Raw genomic sequence first — 18,476 nt, 5'->3', positions numbered from 1 at the left:
CTTGTAAAATGTGTAGTTTAAATAGCCTTCCTTAGGTAGGTGTCAATACAGTGCATTTGTGTCGAAGTTACCTATTAATTATAGTTACAACCATTGTAATGATTACTCTGTGCCTCTGGCGGTTAGACTAGGAAATGGTGAGCTTCTAACCCATTCTACGTCCCATTAGATAGTTAAATGCAAGACATTTTTGAGTTGTGATTTATTTCAACATGTTAGTATGGAAGGAAACTTAATTGGTAGCTTTGGGTACTACTATACCCCTTCCCTCCCGAAGGGCAGAATGATTCGTTTTGCTGTGCTTTCTTGGACATTGTCCTGAAAAGTGAGGCTTTTATCCCTTCCCTTTGGGAAGATTTTATTTCTTTCCCGTTAAATTCCTCTCCTAACATCTCCTCCATGGTCTTCTCCTAGTCACATATACCTTCTCATTGATATTGACAGCTGTCAAATAGAGTTTCACATCCTGTTTGCTCATTATACAGCCAAATAATGCATTTGTATATTATTAATTGCTTGAAACTTTCTCATGATCCATGAATCATTTTAGTGGTAGTTGTAGATTTAAAACTCCTCCAGTATACTTCAAAACATAATTGCTTAAAGCCTGGTGCAGCAGGCTAGGCAGAGCCTCATGAGAATCCCTTGAGACCACATTATTGGTCCATGCTCCAGGAGCCCTCTGTCTACAGTCTTGAGCAAACCAGCCTTGGCTACTTTGAGCCACTGACATATAGCAAACCTGTCTGTTAGCCATGCCTGTATCATAGTTAACATTTTTCCCTCTGGAAGCACATTGTGGAAAGGCAGTTGTTTTTTGTTTTTGTTTTAATTTAATTTAATTAATTTATTTTTTATACAGCAGGTTCTCAGAAAGGCAGTTTTCTTACATCTTGTTCTTTTTCTATTCAACTTCACCATAAATATGTTGTGGAGCCATCTGTCTGTTTGCCCCCATTTGGATTAGCAGTGTTTTTAATCTTATCTAGAGCTGATCTAAGGATGAGAAGGTTGAATAACTTTTGAACCCTAGTGGCCATGGGTCATTACTAAGCTGTTATAATTTTGAATTTATTTTCTTATCTTAGCCTCTCATCTCATTACATTTGGTGGTATTTATCTGAGACTACTAAATGTATTTGCAAGTAAAACTTTCCAGAACAGATGTTTTGTACATATCTAAATATATCATCTCTACTACATTTCTTGTTTGTTAGTATTAGAAAAAAATTGAGACTATCTAACAAATCCTGCCAGTTTGAGTGAAACAGTCATTATGTCCCGAAACATATTGGACCTCCCATACTTAACACCTCTTTCCAACTAACTTTCTCTCTTTCTTCTCTACAGGCTGATACATTAAAAGAAAGATATCAAAAAATTGGTGACACCAAAAGGAATACTCCCATTGAAGCTCTCTGTGAAAACTTTCCAGGTAGGATGCTGAAAGGACACTCCAGCCAGTGTGACTGAAGCTTTGAAGGAGGTGGAGACCATATCTTAGTATTTCTAGATACTCTCCAGAAAATTTACGTTTCCTTTTATTGTTATTTAAATCAAGATAGGTCTTATCACTTTGATTTGGTCCATAAAGAAAACATCAGTGTCAAATAGTCTGTACAGATATTCCTTGCCTGGCCCAAAGCTTCTCCCCATGAGAAGCATTCAGCTAATGATCATGGCCTTTAACCTCTTTCCTAACAGAGGAGATGGCAACCTACCTGCGATATGTCAGGCGATTAGACTTCTTTGAAAAACCTGACTATGAGTATTTACGGACGCTCTTCACAGACCTCTTTGAAAGGAAAGGCTACACCTTTGACTACGCCTATGATTGGGTCGGGCGGCCTATTGTAAGTATCTTCTTTTTAACCTCCTCACCTCAGACCAGCACTGTCTCACTACCGTTGCCAGACTTTCTGCTTAAATCTATGGGGGAAAAAAAAACAACATTCCTTTGACTGTAGACGTTCCATTTGCCAGTCTTTTCAGGGTGATGCCAGGGGTCACTCTCACTAGAGTAATAAAGGAGTTACTAACTGTGTTTTTAAGATTATGACCACTGTGTCCTAAGATATCAGAATTTAAGTCAGTTTTTAAGAAGTTTTCTTTGAATGATCCAGGAGCTGGTGCTACATAAGCTATTAAGGTACTTGATTTCTGTCGGGTGGAGCCCAGCTCCAGAGGAAACTTCTGAATTTTTTCTTCTGGCCTTGGGTTCACAGGGCCTTAGAGCATACTAACAGTCATCACTGTAGGATGTTATTTTTCTTTTCGAAGGCAAGCTACTCTCCAATGAACTATTGAGGACCAAACTGTCTCCCTTTTGCAGATAAGCAAACTGAAAAGGCAAGAAGACTTGAAACTGGCCTTGGTGTAATAATAACAGTGATAATAATTACTACTGTTCTGTTAGAATTAGAATGATGCTGTCCTTTGCGGAGGCATTAAGTTGGACCTGTTTTCCCCATTTGACTTTTTGTTATGTATTTTTTCAGCCTACTCCAGTAGGGTCAGTTCATGTAGATTCTGGTGCATCTGCAATAACTCGAGAAAGCCACACACACAGGGATCGGCCATCACAGCAGCCTCTACGAAATCAGGTATGTGTTGGACCTTCATTGTTTCAGAAATCCCCCTTCTTCATGGCTAATATTAAAATCCAAATTCTTCAGCTTCTCCACTTAAGCGTATATACTGAAATTAAACACAAAGGGCTTAGCGTTACTCACTGTTGTGGTGCGGCATTCCAGCATCCCTCAGGGTTGTGTAATAGCACTGAGATGTGGCCAGGTGTCTTACATGAAGCATCTACTCTAGAGAAGCTGGGCCTGTCAAAATCTGTTGGCTGAAAGGGACAGTCTGCCACAGGCCCAAAAACACACTGGATGGACAGGGTAGCCCACTTTGGGTCTCATCTGCAGTCCAGAGTAGAGCTCTCACCCATGCCGGTTTTCCCTTGCTGATTAAGAAAGGTGGGTAATTTGGACTTCCAGCTGACATAGGCATGGACTGGCATCTCCACCCCACCTCTGTCCCTATATCCAGATTAACTTTATAGCTGGCCAGGATCTGGACCTGTAGTGAAGATTCAGCTTTGCTTTAGGCCATTCCAGAGAAGGCTGTGTCATCCATCCTTCAGTGATCATGGTTTGGGAAGCTAGTGGTTTGGATGAGAGGCTTCTCTCAACCTAAAGACAGAGGAGGCAAACACCACCCCCTCCCCTGCCAAAAAAAAAAATCAACAAATTTGACAACGTTTAAAGAAAGGGGTAACTGATTGGGAAGTAAATATGACAGTTTTAATCCTCATTACCCTATATATTGCTAAGAGGAAAATGAGTACCTCAATAGATAAAGAAGCAAAGAATAATAAACAGATAACACACACACACATAATCATATCAAATTAGCTTGTTCCCCGCTCATCCCTGACCTCACAGACATTTTTACAATAAAATGCAAAAAACACTTATCTCACAGATGTACATGTGAAAGTACATAGGTTAAAAATAGAATATAGAATCCAGTTGCCCCCTCTAAAACAAAAACAAACAAAAAAGTAGTATATTTAGGTATACACACACACACATACATACAGTAAAGTATGTACACAAATATAGATAGACTCACCAGTGAGTACATACTTTTGGCATGTATGTGTGGCATGTTGGGGAAGAAAAAAATATGTGAAGGAAGGAAATCTATATATTAGAGAGTAGATAAAAGAGAGAGTAGGTAGGCAAAAAGATGGGGTTTAGCAAACTATGACCCCTAATTGGGTCCAGAGTTACATACTTTAATCAGAGTACTTGGCTAATGATTCTGTTTTGACTGACTTGTGATTTGACAGCAGAGTACTGTTGACTTCAGTCGTTCTCCCCTACCCCCCTTTTAAAAAGTGTAGAGTGCGCAGTTCAAATGACATTCTCATGCATTGCTCTTGTCTTTGCAAATTGTTACAAATTCTCTAGAAAGTAATTTGATAAAGTTACAATCCTCTCTGATAGAATAATTTTACTTCTTGGAATCATAATAAAACAATCACAATAAAACAATCCAAGATACAGATTTACTTATGTGCATTAAACTGTCACGGTGCTATTTCTAGCAAAGTTTTAGAAATGATCCACTTATCCAATTATAAGGGAATGGTTATGGATCCGCTCAAATTTTTTATCAAACTGGGTTATAATAAAATGAATTGTAATGCATTTATTCAGTGGAATATTATCTAGCCACTTAAAATAATATTTAGGAAAACTTGTAGCAACCTGAAAATGTTTATGGTTGTCTAGTAAAGAAATCACAATACAAAATTAGAAACACCTCATAATTTTTCTGAAGGGGAAGGGAAAATGAGAAAGTCAATGGGAGGAGATAATGCCAAAATATTAACAGAAGTAGTGTTGGAAGTTGTAGTATTGTGGGTAATATTTTTCCAAACTATTCTTTTTTTTTTTTTTTTTCCCGCGGTACGCAGGCCTCTCACTGTTGTGGCCTCTCCCGTTGCAGAGCACAGGCTCAGGACGCGCAGGCTCAGCGACCATGGCTCACGGGCCCAGCCGCACCGCGGCATGTGGGATCTTCCCAGCCCGGGGCACGAACCCGTGTCCCCTGCATCGGCAGGCGGACTGTCAACCACTGCACCACCAGGGGAGCCCCTACAAACTATTCTATAATGGAGTTATGTTACCTTATAATGAAATATACATTTAAATAGTAAAGGTATGAAAGAAATAAAAAAATAATTTAAGTAGTCAGTGAAATCATAACATACCTGCCCATCATAAATATTGAATACTTATTCAAATAATTCAATATTTATTTGAATAAATATTCAAATAGTTTTAGAATATTTGAAAACTAAAATATGTGTTTCCTTTAGTTTCCCTTGTCTTTTCTGCTTCAGTGAATTCATAATCAATGTTGCTGTTTTGAGTGAATTTTAAAGGTATGGGGAAAAGAGATGGTTGAAAACCTAGATTTCCAGGGTGGAAAATGAGGTCATACCTAGTATCTGAGTAAAAGTACAGTGAATTTCAGTGTACTTTCAAGTGAAAAGTCATTAAACCCGGGTATGTAATTAGGAAATCTCATCTACAAGGCAGTAAGCTTCTTTGTGAAGACTTGAGTCTTAAAAGCGTGTTTGATTTTTTTTTTTTCTTTTAGGGTTTTTAGTATCCCATGGCTGCTAAGGGATTGAAATTCCCCACATCAGTGCAAATTTTATACCTCCTTTCCAGCAGGATTCTGAATTCTAACTGGGTAGAATTCTTTCTGTACTGTGCACTGTGGGTAAATGGATTTCTAGTGTCTTTTCAGCCTTTACACTGTGTCTTAGTCTGTGGTCTCATTGCTTTGGTTCCACCTTCAGGGTTTTTTCCTTATGCTTTTTTTTTTTTTTTTAAGATTAATTCTTTGCAAGTTTTGAAATCAGCCAAAGAAGACACTAAAATCTCTCCTTGAGAGAGATTGAAAGGTATTAACTTTAGGGACAGCTAACCTTTCTTCAGCAATTTTGACTCGGTAAATCTAGCTAAGGACTTGCTATGTGAAAGTATGTCCTGGAGATACCAAGATAAGTAGGGAGTCCTTGTCCTCAAAGAACTGACAAGCAGATAAGCCAGGTGGCCAGATAACTTATAACACAAGGCAGAACAGATAAGCATCCCAAATCACAATCTTTAGGGACTGGAAGGAGACTTTTCATCTAATCTGAGCATGACAAAGAATTTCATGAAAGAAGCTGCATTTGAAATGCTCTTGGAAGAATTGGGTGGAAATGAAAGAGGCATTCCAAGCAAAAAGGAAATATGAGCAACAGCAAGTTATCTAGTTGCATTTTGCTAAAATATATTCTGTGAATAAAGGAGACAAGGCTAGGAAAATAGGTTGGAGCCATTCGATAAAGCTCCTGAAATGCTGGGCTACTGGAGAGTTAGTGCTTAATTTCAGTAGGGAATAGGTACTAAAGGTATTTGAACAGAGGGGTGATAAGATCAAAACTTTGCTTTAGAAATCTTTCAGCATAGAAGGTGGTAGTAACCTGGCAGCCAGCATGGAGACCAATAAGACAGTGAGTTCCCTTGAGAGGTAAAGGGGGTGCATATGGACTGTAGTGGTGAGAATGAAATAAAATTGAAAAATGATACAGGGATATAATCTATCAGAATTGGGAGCTCACATGTATGGCAGGGTTGAGGGAGAAGGATGGGTCAAAGCTGTTGCTGTGAGCTTCAGCTGAAGATGGCTGGCAGGCAGAGGACGACTCTCAAAACCTGAGAGCTCTTTGGAGATGACATTGATGATAATGCTTGAAGAGCCTACTTATTCTGAATAAATCTGCCCATCAATTGTGTGATAGAGGAGAAGGATGAGGAGCTCAGAACTTGGTTTTAGCTTATCCCAAGCCTTAGGCTGCAGGACACTTAAGCTTTTGGGGGCCTCAGCTTCCACAAATGTAAGCCTTGTAAGGGCAGAGATTTTTGTTGTTTTGTTCACTGCTGTATCCCTAACCCCTGAAAGAATGTCTGGAATAGTAGGCACTCAGTAAATAATTGTTTGAATGATGAATGAATGAATCTGTCAAATGAGGAGTTTAGATGAAATCAGATATTTGTTTAAAATATAGATTTTTGGGCTTCCCTGGTGGCGCAATGGTTGAGAGTCTGCCTGCCAATGCAGGGGACACAGGTTCGAGCCCTGGTCTGGGACGATCTCACATGCCGCAGAGCAACTAGGCCCGTGAGCCACAACTACTGAGCCTGCACGTCTGGAGCCTGTGCTAGTGAGAGGCCCGTGCACCGCGATGAAGACTGGCCCCCGCTTGCCACAACTAGAGAAAGCCCTCGCGCAGAAACGAAGACCCAACACAGCCAAAAAAATTAATTAATTAATTAATAAGGAATAAACTAATACTGTAATTTCAAGATGTTTCCCTCTATCCACCTCCCCTTTAAAAAATATAGATAGATTTTTATTTAACCTTCCAAGAAAAGTAAATTTTAAACTTTTCTTCCTACTTGTTTTTTCTATTTCCACAAAGAGCCATCCTGCCTTGTTTGGCAGCCAGAGTAGGGCTGGATTGTCTGCTCAAAGGGAAGGGTTTGAAAAAACACAGCAGGATCTTGCTGCAAAGCAAGTTCAGGAGATTGTATTAGTTCTCCTCCATCATGATGGGATTTTTCAGGGAAAGTTTGCTTTGCTGGTCGACTGACCAGCATACTGAATTGAATTGAGTATCATTTGGTTCCTAGATACAGTACTAGAGCCCAAACATGGTGGCCAGAGAACTGCATTTAAACTCACCTATATTGAATCTGTCTGGTATTTTAATACCAGGTGCTTAAGATCAATTTCTTTGAACATTAATTTACCCAGCTAGAGAACTGTAATTCAGTCATGAGTTTGGGTAGAATAAATGTTCCTAAAAGCTAGATCCACTCAAAAGGATCCCAACGGGTTAGTCTTTTCTGTCATTTTACCCTTGGTATTTGTCCTTTCCCAGTTCCAAAGATGGTCAATCTTGCCATGACTCAGGTTCCTCTTAAAGAATTCTGCATTACCATTCATCAGGAAGACGATGAAAACTCTACTAGTTCTTCCTATTTCTACCCGGCAAAGCTTCCCTTGCATTCGCTGATCAAATTCGATCAGGAAGTAAGTCCTGCCACTATCCAGATAGCTCATATTAAAGTGCAGTACTGTCGAAGGTCTTATGCAGTGTGTTTGTTCGACACACAACAAAATATATATAAATTTATATATATATATAGCATATTGCATTGATTAGCACGTGCATGCAGCAATACACTTCCTTTCAGAACCTCTAGCTTGTGACAATCCTTACTCAGGTAGATGCTACACAAATATATACTACTGTGGTTCAGCAGTTTTGATAGTTTCTCTTTTCTCCCATAGACCCCTTTTATTTGGTAGATTTTCTGTGGGCATTTGAAGAAGGGGTACTTGACCTAAAAGGTTAGGGAGAACAGATCTGTTTTGAGGTTGGAAAGAGTCATATTGGCCATCGAGAATTATTAAATTCTACCAGTCATGGTATCCTACCCCTGATAATATTGAATCCTCAAATATTACTTATTCATTTTTATAGGACCAGCATATGTTTAAGGGAAAGAATGTCATATTGAGTTCTGAAGAAGATATGTCCCAATAAAAGAGTAGTTCAGATTTATTCTGTTTGTGTCTAGGCTCCAAGGGATTAGATTTAAGTCCAGTAGCCTTAAAAAAAAAAAAAAAAGCTGATGAATTTTCCATTCCCTTCCTTTTACAGAGTACTTCTTTGTTTTCAGCGAGGTTCAGAGTTTGCTAGTTTAAGGAGCAGATGAGTTTGCTCAGCGATCACTTGCCTACTTCTGACCCGTGTGTGATTTCCTGACTTGCTGCCTGCTGTCTAGCAGGAGCTCAGGTGTGGAGATTGCACACTCACCCTGCCCCGCTCCAGCACAGAGCTCAGTGCAGAATGAGCTGTCCCTCCTCATTTCTGGGACCTTAATTCCAAGGGGGATATTGCAACAAGCAAGTGCAAAACGGAAGTGCAGTCCTTTTCTTAGCTTCTCCCACTCTTTGACCTAGTCTTTGCTGCTCACCTCTGCTCCTGATTCTCTATTCCATATTAAAAGTTTTCTTCCTCTGTCTGTATGCATTGTTCAGTATTTTGTATATCAGCATATACCCTGTATTCTGAGGCACCTCCTTGTAGGAGGTGATTCCAAAGTAATCTTACCTAGATAAATCATCATTCCATAGGGGAGGTGTCTTATGCCATTTTGAGTAAGAATAGGGCAAGATTTGAGTAGAGAATTTCAAACCTCTAGGGTGGTTCCTGCGATTTTTTTTTCAGAGCTTCGCAGAATTGATGCTGCTGTCTCTGTGGGCCTATATAGTATTGGGCTTGGAAATAATCCTTCCAGGTTCTTATCAGTGATTTTCAAATATCGCTGATATTTGATCAAGTTTGTAGAAAACAGGAACTCACTATTGGTACACCTGACAGATTGCACGTAACAGTCCCTGTCTGGCAGAGGAAAATGGGTTCTATTTCATGAGCTTAATGGAGGAGTTTTTGATTTTGTTAAAGTATACACTTTAATAACTTTACCAACTTTTTTTCATTTCATACCTGAGGTCTAACACATAATATAGTGTACTTAATATACTATATTAAAATTTTGTTTAATCTTGGAAGTGTGGTAAGACAGAATGTAGTCAAGTGTATTTATTACTAACCTTTTGGTACTATTCAGTCTCTATTCTTGTTAATTACAGTTGAAGACTGTAATTATATAAGGAGGCCTAGAAGACTGACATGAGAGGCCCAAATGTTCTGTATAGATGGCAACTTTTAAAATATTTTAAGAGCCATGAAGTAAAATGGATAAAATCCATTTTATAGATACAATCAACATTAATTTTTCAAAATAACTTTACATAAAGAGTAGGATTTGGTGATCTGTTTGTTACAACAGGAGGAAGATATTTGCCTGCCTTCTGCTTCAGAAAAGTAGCTTTATCTCCAATAAAAATTTGAGAGAATTTTCAAGCCATAGATGGAACTGGTTATCTGAGGTGTTTTCAGACTGTATTTTCTTGCCCTCCTGTTAGTGTCGTTCTCTGTCTGACTGTGAATCGCTGCCAAATGATTGCTGGGAGAGACTTGCTTCCTCTGCCCTAGGCACATGTGGTGGTTTTGACTTTTTACACTAGGCTTCTATGTTTTCCCTTAACTATTTTTTGTAGCTTTGCCTTTGATTTATGTTCTGCTAGGTTGCTGCTTTTTTGATTTCCACATTCACCTACTAGATAGTAAACTAAGCATTTCCACGCAGGTGATGCAATCACAGCTGAAGATTTTAAAGCATTATCCCAAGGAATTCCCACTACTTGAGATTCCTGCTCCTGCCTTTGGGGATTTACACACTCCATTTGGACCTTTGCCTTTCAAGTAATGCAGAGAGATTGGTTTTGTTGAATGACTCTTCTACCCATGGACGCTCCTGATTGCTTTTTAGATAGACATGTTGCATGAATGATTTTTAAGAATGAAGGGTCTACATGCCGATCTCCTCTGCTGGTTTGCTTGGTATAACTGGCTCCTGTGCTGATTATGCCTAATCATAACCTCTGTGTATACAGCATTGCCTAGAGTACCTTTCAGGAACAGGTAGACTAGCAGAATTCTGTAGTTGTGAACATTCCTTGGTTTCATTTAGTTTCTAGGCACTCAGTTGCTTTCTAAAACTGGCAGATGAACACTTCTCCTACATCAACCTCTAGATACCAGTCCAGGCCCTTAAATTCCAGAAAAGAATAGCCATAGAGTTTAGTATTATGGTGAAAGTAGTTCCCAAAGTAATAAACCAACAACCCCAGGTTCAGGTCTGTCCCTTGGTTTTGTTGCTTTCAGTGGATACAGAAGGCGTTGGAGAGCAGTAGAATGGTGCCATGTGTTCTTCACTTGTCACAGTGCAAGCATTTATGAAGCAATCTGGAATGCTAGCATTGTTTTTCTTTCCTCAAAAGATAAATAGAACATTGCATTGAGGATGGAGATGGAGTGTAACTTCTGGGCCTTTGAAAAAATGTCTTGCTATTTTCATTTAGACAAAAATGTTAATTATTCCAACAATTACCTATTTAGCTAGAATTAATATAAACAAATACACAGCCCAGGGAATCAGACAGTAGCATCAAATCAGACTTCTGACATGTATTTCAGTAAAAATAGAAATAATAGCTGATCCAGCTGTCCAGGGTTTTGTTAAGCTTAAAAGCATATGAGTGTTTTACATACGTTTCATCTGCCCTAAAAACAAATGCAAAACAGAGAGCGTTCATGAGAGAAGTAATTGCACTGAACATGTATCATGGAACTCAAAACGGCAGCAAATGACTTATAAATGTCTGGATATTTTTTAAGCATTTAAATTTTTTGAGAACAGACAATTCTATGTAGTAGTTTAGGAGCTTAAACAGTCTACTTAAATATTACAAAAAACTCCTAAAGTCCTAGAGAGAACTGAAGAGGCTATCACTAATAGATATTAGTTATAGATATTACTCATAATATTAGAAGAACAGATATATTCTCAAATCTCCAGTAGTGAGAATAAATGAGATTAAGTGCTCTGAGATATGGATGTTGGTTTATAAAATAGTTATGATTATGTTATAAACCACAGTCTTATTTTGGGAAAACGAAATTTTTTGAACTTCTAAACTGAACTTCTCGGCAGAATTAATTGGGGTGGGGAGATATTTTGAGTAGCTTTGATTCTCTCAAATGTGACAGTATAAAACTAAACTCCTCTTTTGTAAGAGTATATAGCAAGCAAGTTAATACAGTTGCCTTCTTACAGAATATGCTCATTCCCTGAGGAATATCAGAAAACGTGGCCAGGATCTTTTATAGTGCTGTTACCCATGTCACCTCATATTCCATTACTTAAAGAAGATGAGTAAGTTGTAGCTGGTGTACGATGCTTTTTTTGAATGGGAAAAGCCTTTCTGATGATTTATAGATGAGCTTTAAACAACTCTTGTCAATGAGTTACAGAAGGGGGTGAGTGAAATGGAGCCTCAAATTACTACTACTTCGGTCTTCCTTTTCTTTTTTATAGAATACAACATTTATAGCTGTGAACATTTCTAATATTTATAGCATCCTTACTGGTTTTCATGCAGAGCAGCAATATCACGTCCCAACCCCTGCTGCTGTTTATATCAGCAGCAGTTAAAATTTGACTTACTAATCCCTCATTGCTGCCTCTCCAACACCTCATTTTTCATTTTTGTAGAGCCTTAGGACTGTTACAGCTGAGCATCATGATGTTAACACCTCCTCAGCCATCTGGCACAGGGGAAGAGGCACCTAAACAGATTCTTCAGAACAAATATCACATAGGAGCAAGATCAGAATAGTGTGAGATCTAAAAAACAGGTAAAGAAGGAATGAAGAGAGCCTGAATGACAGCAAAGGTGAAAGCAGAACCCAACGAGGTTTTGAATTGCAAGCCCTCCTTTTGCTGGGAAAAGATCTGCCTTTTGCTTTATAGAAGAAAATAGTTCGTAGTAGTCTTATCTAAACTTTTTCTAATTCCAGACTAGAGGCTGTTAGCTAGAGGAATCTGAAAAACATTGTAGCCTTATTTCCCCCCATCTTTTCATATTCTTGACCTGTGAACCTGCTTTTGAAGAGATACTTTGTTCATCCTTTTAGGTAAGAAAGCATATTCCAGCTACTGCTCATTTTATCGTAGTTGAAAGTCTTCTGGAAGTTTATGTTGAGGGTAGTGGGCTCCCTATTCAAGGAAAAGGCGTATTACCTTGATTCCTAATGCTGGGAATTTTCTATATTGACTACGGTCTATTTAGATAGATAGTTAATTAGTGAAATGACTTGTAAGTATGATTATTCCTTTGTCCAACAATCCTAACTTTCTAAATTGGGTCTGCTTAGTGGCTACTGAAATTTTACTAATATGGAAGCTGAAAGGTGATTCCAGCTTTTGATAGTTTTTATTTTTTTTAACCTCCTCTTTTGGTGATCATTGTTTTTCTGTGTCTAGGCAAGGATGGTATGCTAGAGACAATTACATGTTGGCTCATTAGGCTGAAATGAATGTAGCCAAGCTATCTTTTTCTCAGCGCTTTGCAGCAGTTGTTCAAAATCCAAAACAAAAACAAAACCCTTAGGGACACTAATGTACTTGATTTTGATATTGCTTGCTGTTGCTTCACCTTTCCTTCCGTATCTTGCTCTCATGCTTCCTAATGCCTGAGCAGACTGCATCGTCAGAGCGCCGAGGAGAGTGGGAAATCCAGCCCAGCCGGCAGACCAATACCTCGTACCTGACGTCTCACTTGGCTGCAGACCGCCATGGGGGATCAGTGCAGGTACTTACGGCCTTTATTGCCTTTTCATGGCCCTCCCAGCTTAGCTGGTAGAATGTTGGCTTGCTTCTGAAACCCAAGTTCCTTTAGAATGGAAACTTACAGCAAGGTTGAGCTGCTTTTATAGTGAACTGAGTATCTCTGTGCTGATTTTCTACCTAGGTGGACTTGTAAGACTCACTTGTTGAGATGATTCTGGGTAGTTGTCATTGACTAAGAAATATCTATATGACTTCTGATACTGATTCCTGGTTAAACTAATCCTACAGCCTTGATCCACTCATGATAGACCATAAAATAACGTCAAGGTAGAAGTCTGTTAGTGTCAAGTCTGGGAACTGCAAAGAAATATTTAAAATAAGTATTTTCGCGATAGAGGACTGCATATGTAGCTCATTCCATGATGATATATGCCCTAGTACGTAAGGTGAGATTGTTCATTGGTCCAACTCAACCGTTTATGAGTGGGAACCCAAGAAGTTGGGCTATTTCTTTTTTTCTCCCTAGAATAAGTGTGGTCTTAGAGAATTATTTCTGATTTCATTTGGACTGTTTTGAATCTCTGTTCTCTCTTGTACTTAAGAACACCTTGCATCTCTTAATTTTTCATATATGTCACTATTTTAATAATCTTTACCTGAATATTTTTCTCATAGTGGTAAGTGACACCACCAGTTGGGGCACACAGGTGAACCCAGAGCTACCAAGTGTAAATTCTTATAAAGGGATACGCAAGCCTTTTTCACATAGAAACACATCTTGATAGGCTGATTGTTTAGGATATGCCTTTACATGGAGTGACTCACTGAAGATTGTGTTATTCACAGGAAGTTAGGAGACAGTTTTGTCCTCTAAACCAAAAATGATCTCATAGGAACATCTCACAGGTAAAAATGATGGATTGAACACACCCACTTCTGAAACAGCACTAAAAAAATAAGGAGATTTTTTTTTTTTAAGGTATAAATCCATATAAGAATGGAGAAAACAGGCTTCCCTGGTGGCGCAGTGGTTGAGAGTCCGCCTGCCGATGCAGGGGACACGGGTTCGTGCCCCGGTCCGGGAAGATCCCACATGCTGCGGAGCGGCTGGGCCCGTGAGCCATGGCCGCTGCGCCTGCGCGTCCGGAGCCTGTGCTCCGCAACAGGAGAGGCCGCAACAGTGAGAGGCCCGCGTACCGCAAAAAAAAAAAAAAAGAAAAAAAGAAATTAATAGTGATTGCAGCAAAATAAATTGTCAGTATTCCAGATATACAAATAACGCTTACTTTTTAATTAAGTTATTCTAAAATAATAAATGGAAAAGTATAAAAATGATAGTTTCAAATACTAATAATTTGTTACATTCGTTAGGTTCTTTACAGTTTTTCAAATTGCTTTTTTTCCTAAACATCATTCTATTTAACTACCATAGTAATTACAAGGTAAATAGGACGAAGGTGGTTATCGGCCTAATCTTACAGAATTAAAAACCAGGGCTCAAAGAGAATGTTGATGGTAGAGCTAGGCCTGGAATCCAGCTCTTGGGTCACCTACATTAGGTTTTTGTTCCACTGTTCATCTAGGCAACTGTTCAGTGGTTTGACGAACTGTACCTTCAACCTGAAATAATTAAGTGGATGCTCTAGAGACCCAGATTAGTTGCCATTGATTCCCAAGTATATTCTAGGTTAGACAGCTGGTGGTAAGGTTACCATTTGTGCCTGATTTGTTTGAGACCAGATACTCATGGATACAGACAAGATGTCTAGTCTGTAAAATGGGGATAACCTCTTCTTCCTTAGATTGCTCAAGGACATTGCTTGTGGGTCAAGCAGCAACATAGTAAGGAGAAATTAGAGAGTATGAGACATGCAAAACACTATAAGCAAGTGCCGTGACCCAAAGTCACCAAGTAATTCACAGTGGTGATGCTTACTATTGCTTTGTTCACATCAGTAGAGGCCAAGACATTTTATTTAACATCTTGTCTAGTGTCTGAATTGTCTACTAAAAAACTTACTGTGATTTCTCCTTTAGCCCTTGTGCTCACAGAATGAATTTACCATCATTATCACTAGTGTGCAGCCAGAATGTGCCCACAAGAAGCATATATAGGCTGAGGAAATTAACAGGACAACATTAGCATGACAGGCTGTGGTTTCTCCAGTCTGTAAACATTCTCTTCTCAACTTTTCATTTTGAAATTTTTAAATCTACAGCAAAGGGCTGGGGCGGGGCGGGAGGTGTGCAGTGAGCCTGTGTGTATCCTTAACCTAGATTAACAAATGATTGACTTTTGCCATATTTGCCTTAACTCGGGAGGGGTATGTTTTCTAAACTATTTGTAAGTACATTTTATCCCAAAATACTTCAGCCTGAATCTCCTAAGAATGAAGCCATTCTCTCATGTAACCAACAACACCATTGTCATATCTAAGAACATTAATAATTCCATAATAGCTAATGGACAGTCATATCACATTTCCCCCAGTTGTCTCCAAAATTAATTTTATAGTGTTCAGGATCTAATCAGGGTTCTTGCATTGTATTCGGTTGTTATGCCTGTTGTCTTCTTCAATCTCTTAGTCTCTTAATCTTTTAAAATCTATAACAGCCATCTCTGTTTAAAAAAAAAAAAGATTTTTGAGGCATGTCTTTTTTGAAGAATCCAGGCTTGTTGTCATATAGAATGTCCTGCATTTTGGATTTGTCTGGTTTTTTTCCATCATACTTAGATTCAGATAAAACTTTTTTTTTTTTGGCAAGAATACTATGTAGATAATGTTATGTAGTATTCATCATATCATGTCAGGAGACAAATAAAGTTAGGTTGTTCCATTGATCAGAGATGCTAAATTTGATCACTAGCAGAAACTTGGGTCTCCCCTGGGTTAAGTCCAAGTTTAATATTGTATGTTTCCTTGACTAACTGTACAGCATTGTGTTAATTTTTTTAAAGCTTGTATAATTAATAAGAGTAATAAATAGTTCTGGTTTAGAAATAATGGTGGGTATAGACTTCTGGTAAGTAGTATTCACCTTGTCTACCCTTTCCTCAAAGACTCCTTATACTAAACATTTCCTTCCACCTTCCTCTTTGTAAGTGTGCAGGAAATTTTTGCAAATTAACTGCTAATGAGGACCCCAGATCTAGAGGGAGATTAGAGTAAACATTTATGGAGGGAGAATAACAGTACTATGAACGTTTATTGAGCCATTACCGTGGACCATGGCACTGGGCTAAGCACTTTCTGTGGATGGTCTGCACAGTAACCCAGTTAGGTAAGCAGCATTGTTTGCCCGTTTTACAGATTAGGAAGCTCAGGCACAGAAAGAGTGAGATCTTGCCCAAGGACCCACAGCAAGTAAGTGGTGGAGCTAGGGCTCAGAGCCAGGGCTGAGTAAATCCAGAGCCCATTTCTCATCTGCTGCACTGTGCTGCCTCCATTACTGTGTACCAGCTGTTGTACCACACACTGTCTCATGCATTTTCTTGTATAATTCTCACATCAGTCTGTAAGCAGCAGTCTCATATAGATGAAAAGTTACTTACCCGAGGGCGTATGGTATCTGAACCATTTATCCTATTTTGTTGTTCTCTCCCATGTTTCAGCCTTTTAACAGCAGAGTAGTTTGTCCAGCGAGGTCCCTTTTCCCACTTCCCAGCACCCACATAAACAGGAATCATGTGCTGGAAATGAAAGCAGGTGACAGAAGCAGCTGCACAAGCAGGAGAAGCCTGATCAGTTCCACCTAACCAGATGACAGGAGTGAGAGCCTTCAGTTACAATTCGGGGACCGTCAGTGAGAAATGGGATGACAGTGAACCTGAAATAAAGGTTGTTGAAATAAGACTGGTCTTCCAAGGGAAAGTGTTTCCTTACTGTCTGCCGTCTCACCAGAGAGGATATGGCAGTCTTAATTGAGTAACTTCCGGTGGTCCAAAGCCATGAAGAAATTTCTGAAGGAAAGTGTGATTGCTTATAGTTTTTGATGCTCACTATTGATTTCCTTTTTAGAATTTTTTTTAACATCATCACTGAGTCTGTATATAATTATAGCATAATAAACTGAGAGGAATAGAATTAAAGACAGTAATATGACCAAAATTTTTTTACGATTTTTGTGAGGATTAAATTGATATACACACACACACAACACAATGTAGCAGAGTTCCTAACACAGAGTAGGCATTCAGTATGAAAGTTATCATCATTATATAATTAAATCATTGAGTTTTGTGTTCTCACATGATACGGGTCTGGGAACATTCCCTAAGTTAGGACATTTAGCCCCCCAACCCAGGAAAACAAACATTCCAAACACTGCCTGGCTGTCACCTAAGCTAGAGACCAGATCTCCCTTAGTGACCCTCTGTGGCACTGGCAGGAGGCTCCAATTACCGCGGTGTCAGTCACACTCTGTCCTTCTGTTTCAGGTGGTTAGCTCAACCAATGGAGAGCTGAATGTCGATGACCCTACGGGAGCCCACTCCAATGCACCAATCACAGCTCACGCCGAGGTGGAGGTAGTGGAGGAAGCTAAGTACGTTCATCTTTCAAGGGGGCTCTTGAGTTATAGGTTGAAAAGCCTTTTCTCTGTCTCTTCCTCTCGTGTGCTGCTCATTTCAGACTGGATACCTCATGCTTGTGCCCACAGCTTTCTTCCTTTGGCCATTTTATTTTTTGCATGGTACCTTAAGGCTGCTGCTGCCCTTCTTTAGCTGTGATTTCTGAGAAGTCAGTCACATTTTTAGTCCACGTGGATGAAAAGACATAATGAACTAAAAGAATCCTGGTATGAGAGCTACAGCAGATAGCAGTCCTGAGCCTCTTGGGGCCCTGGAGCCTCTTGCTCCTTAAGGCACACAGAGAGAAATCTACTTGTCTAAGCCATGGGCCATGCTGAACAGCATCTGATTTCTGGTTCTTGGCTAACCACTTTGCATCTATAGTCCTAGACAGGGGTCTCAGAACCCTTTTGTTCTCACTTAAATGATTCTGAATTCAGAGAGACTCAGATAAGTCAGTCAAGAAAAATAGTCTCTGCACCTGTTGAATGAAAGAGTCTTGGGATGGAGAGGAAATTACACTAATCCCAAGAGGGTGAAGAGGTTACCCCACTCCCTTTTCTGCTTCTCTTGCATGTTAATGTCTTGCCCTGCCCCTACCACCAGCCCCTTGGTGCTCTCTGCATGGTCTGTGTTTAAACTCTTAGAAAATGGGGTAGAAGGTGAAATAACGGCTGATTCTGCGGCAAAAGCAGCATTTCTATCACTTCTTTCCCTTTTTGCCCCACCCCAAATTCAGGTCCAGATTTAAACTCCAAGGCAACATGAGGCAGGGAGAGGGAAGTCCTTCACCATCAGTGACTGCTGCCACACCTGACGCGATGACTTTTCTTATAAACCCTTTGAGAACATCCAGGCTATCCCAGTATCTTGCTTTCAGAAGCAGGCAACATATTTATAGTGATATTGTGCCTTAAGTGATCTCTTGAGCCCCCAACTAGCCTAAGTACAAACCAGAACATGCTTATGCCTCAGTAAAAGGTAGAGGCTAGTCAAGATCTGCGTTCTTC

General features: G+C 39.4%; 1 protein-coding gene across 10 annotated transcripts in view; it reads left to right on the top strand.

Moving 5' to 3' along the window:
- Positions 1-18,476, top strand: part of CSNK1G1 (casein kinase 1 gamma 1) — a 147,227-nt gene that overhangs the window by 115,897 nt on the left and 12,854 nt on the right. For 8 of the 10 annotated variants that reach the window (XM_060151648.1, XM_060151655.1, XM_060151627.1 and 5 more), the window contains 5 exons: positions 1,351-1,435; positions 1,705-1,853; positions 2,499-2,603; positions 12,808-12,918; positions 17,335-17,441. In XM_060151648.1, coding sequence (XP_060007631.1) covers positions 1,351-1,435; positions 1,705-1,853; positions 2,499-2,603; positions 12,808-12,918; positions 17,335-17,441 — 557 coding nt within the window. Of the gene's footprint in view, positions 1-1,350; positions 1,436-1,704; positions 1,854-2,498; positions 2,604-7,510; positions 7,632-12,807; positions 12,919-17,334; positions 17,442-18,476 lie in introns of those variants that run through there. The other 2 variants (XM_060151663.1, XM_060151669.1) reach the window with 2 other exon arrangements.

The sequence above is a fragment of the Lagenorhynchus albirostris genome, chromosome 1, assembly GCF_949774975.1.
Source record: "Lagenorhynchus albirostris chromosome 1, mLagAlb1.1, whole genome shotgun sequence".
Lineage (NCBI taxonomy): Eukaryota > Metazoa > Chordata > Mammalia > Artiodactyla > Delphinidae > Lagenorhynchus > Lagenorhynchus albirostris.
The sequence above is the reverse complement of the archived record's forward strand: the minus strand, read 5'-3'. Positions and strand labels throughout refer to the sequence as shown.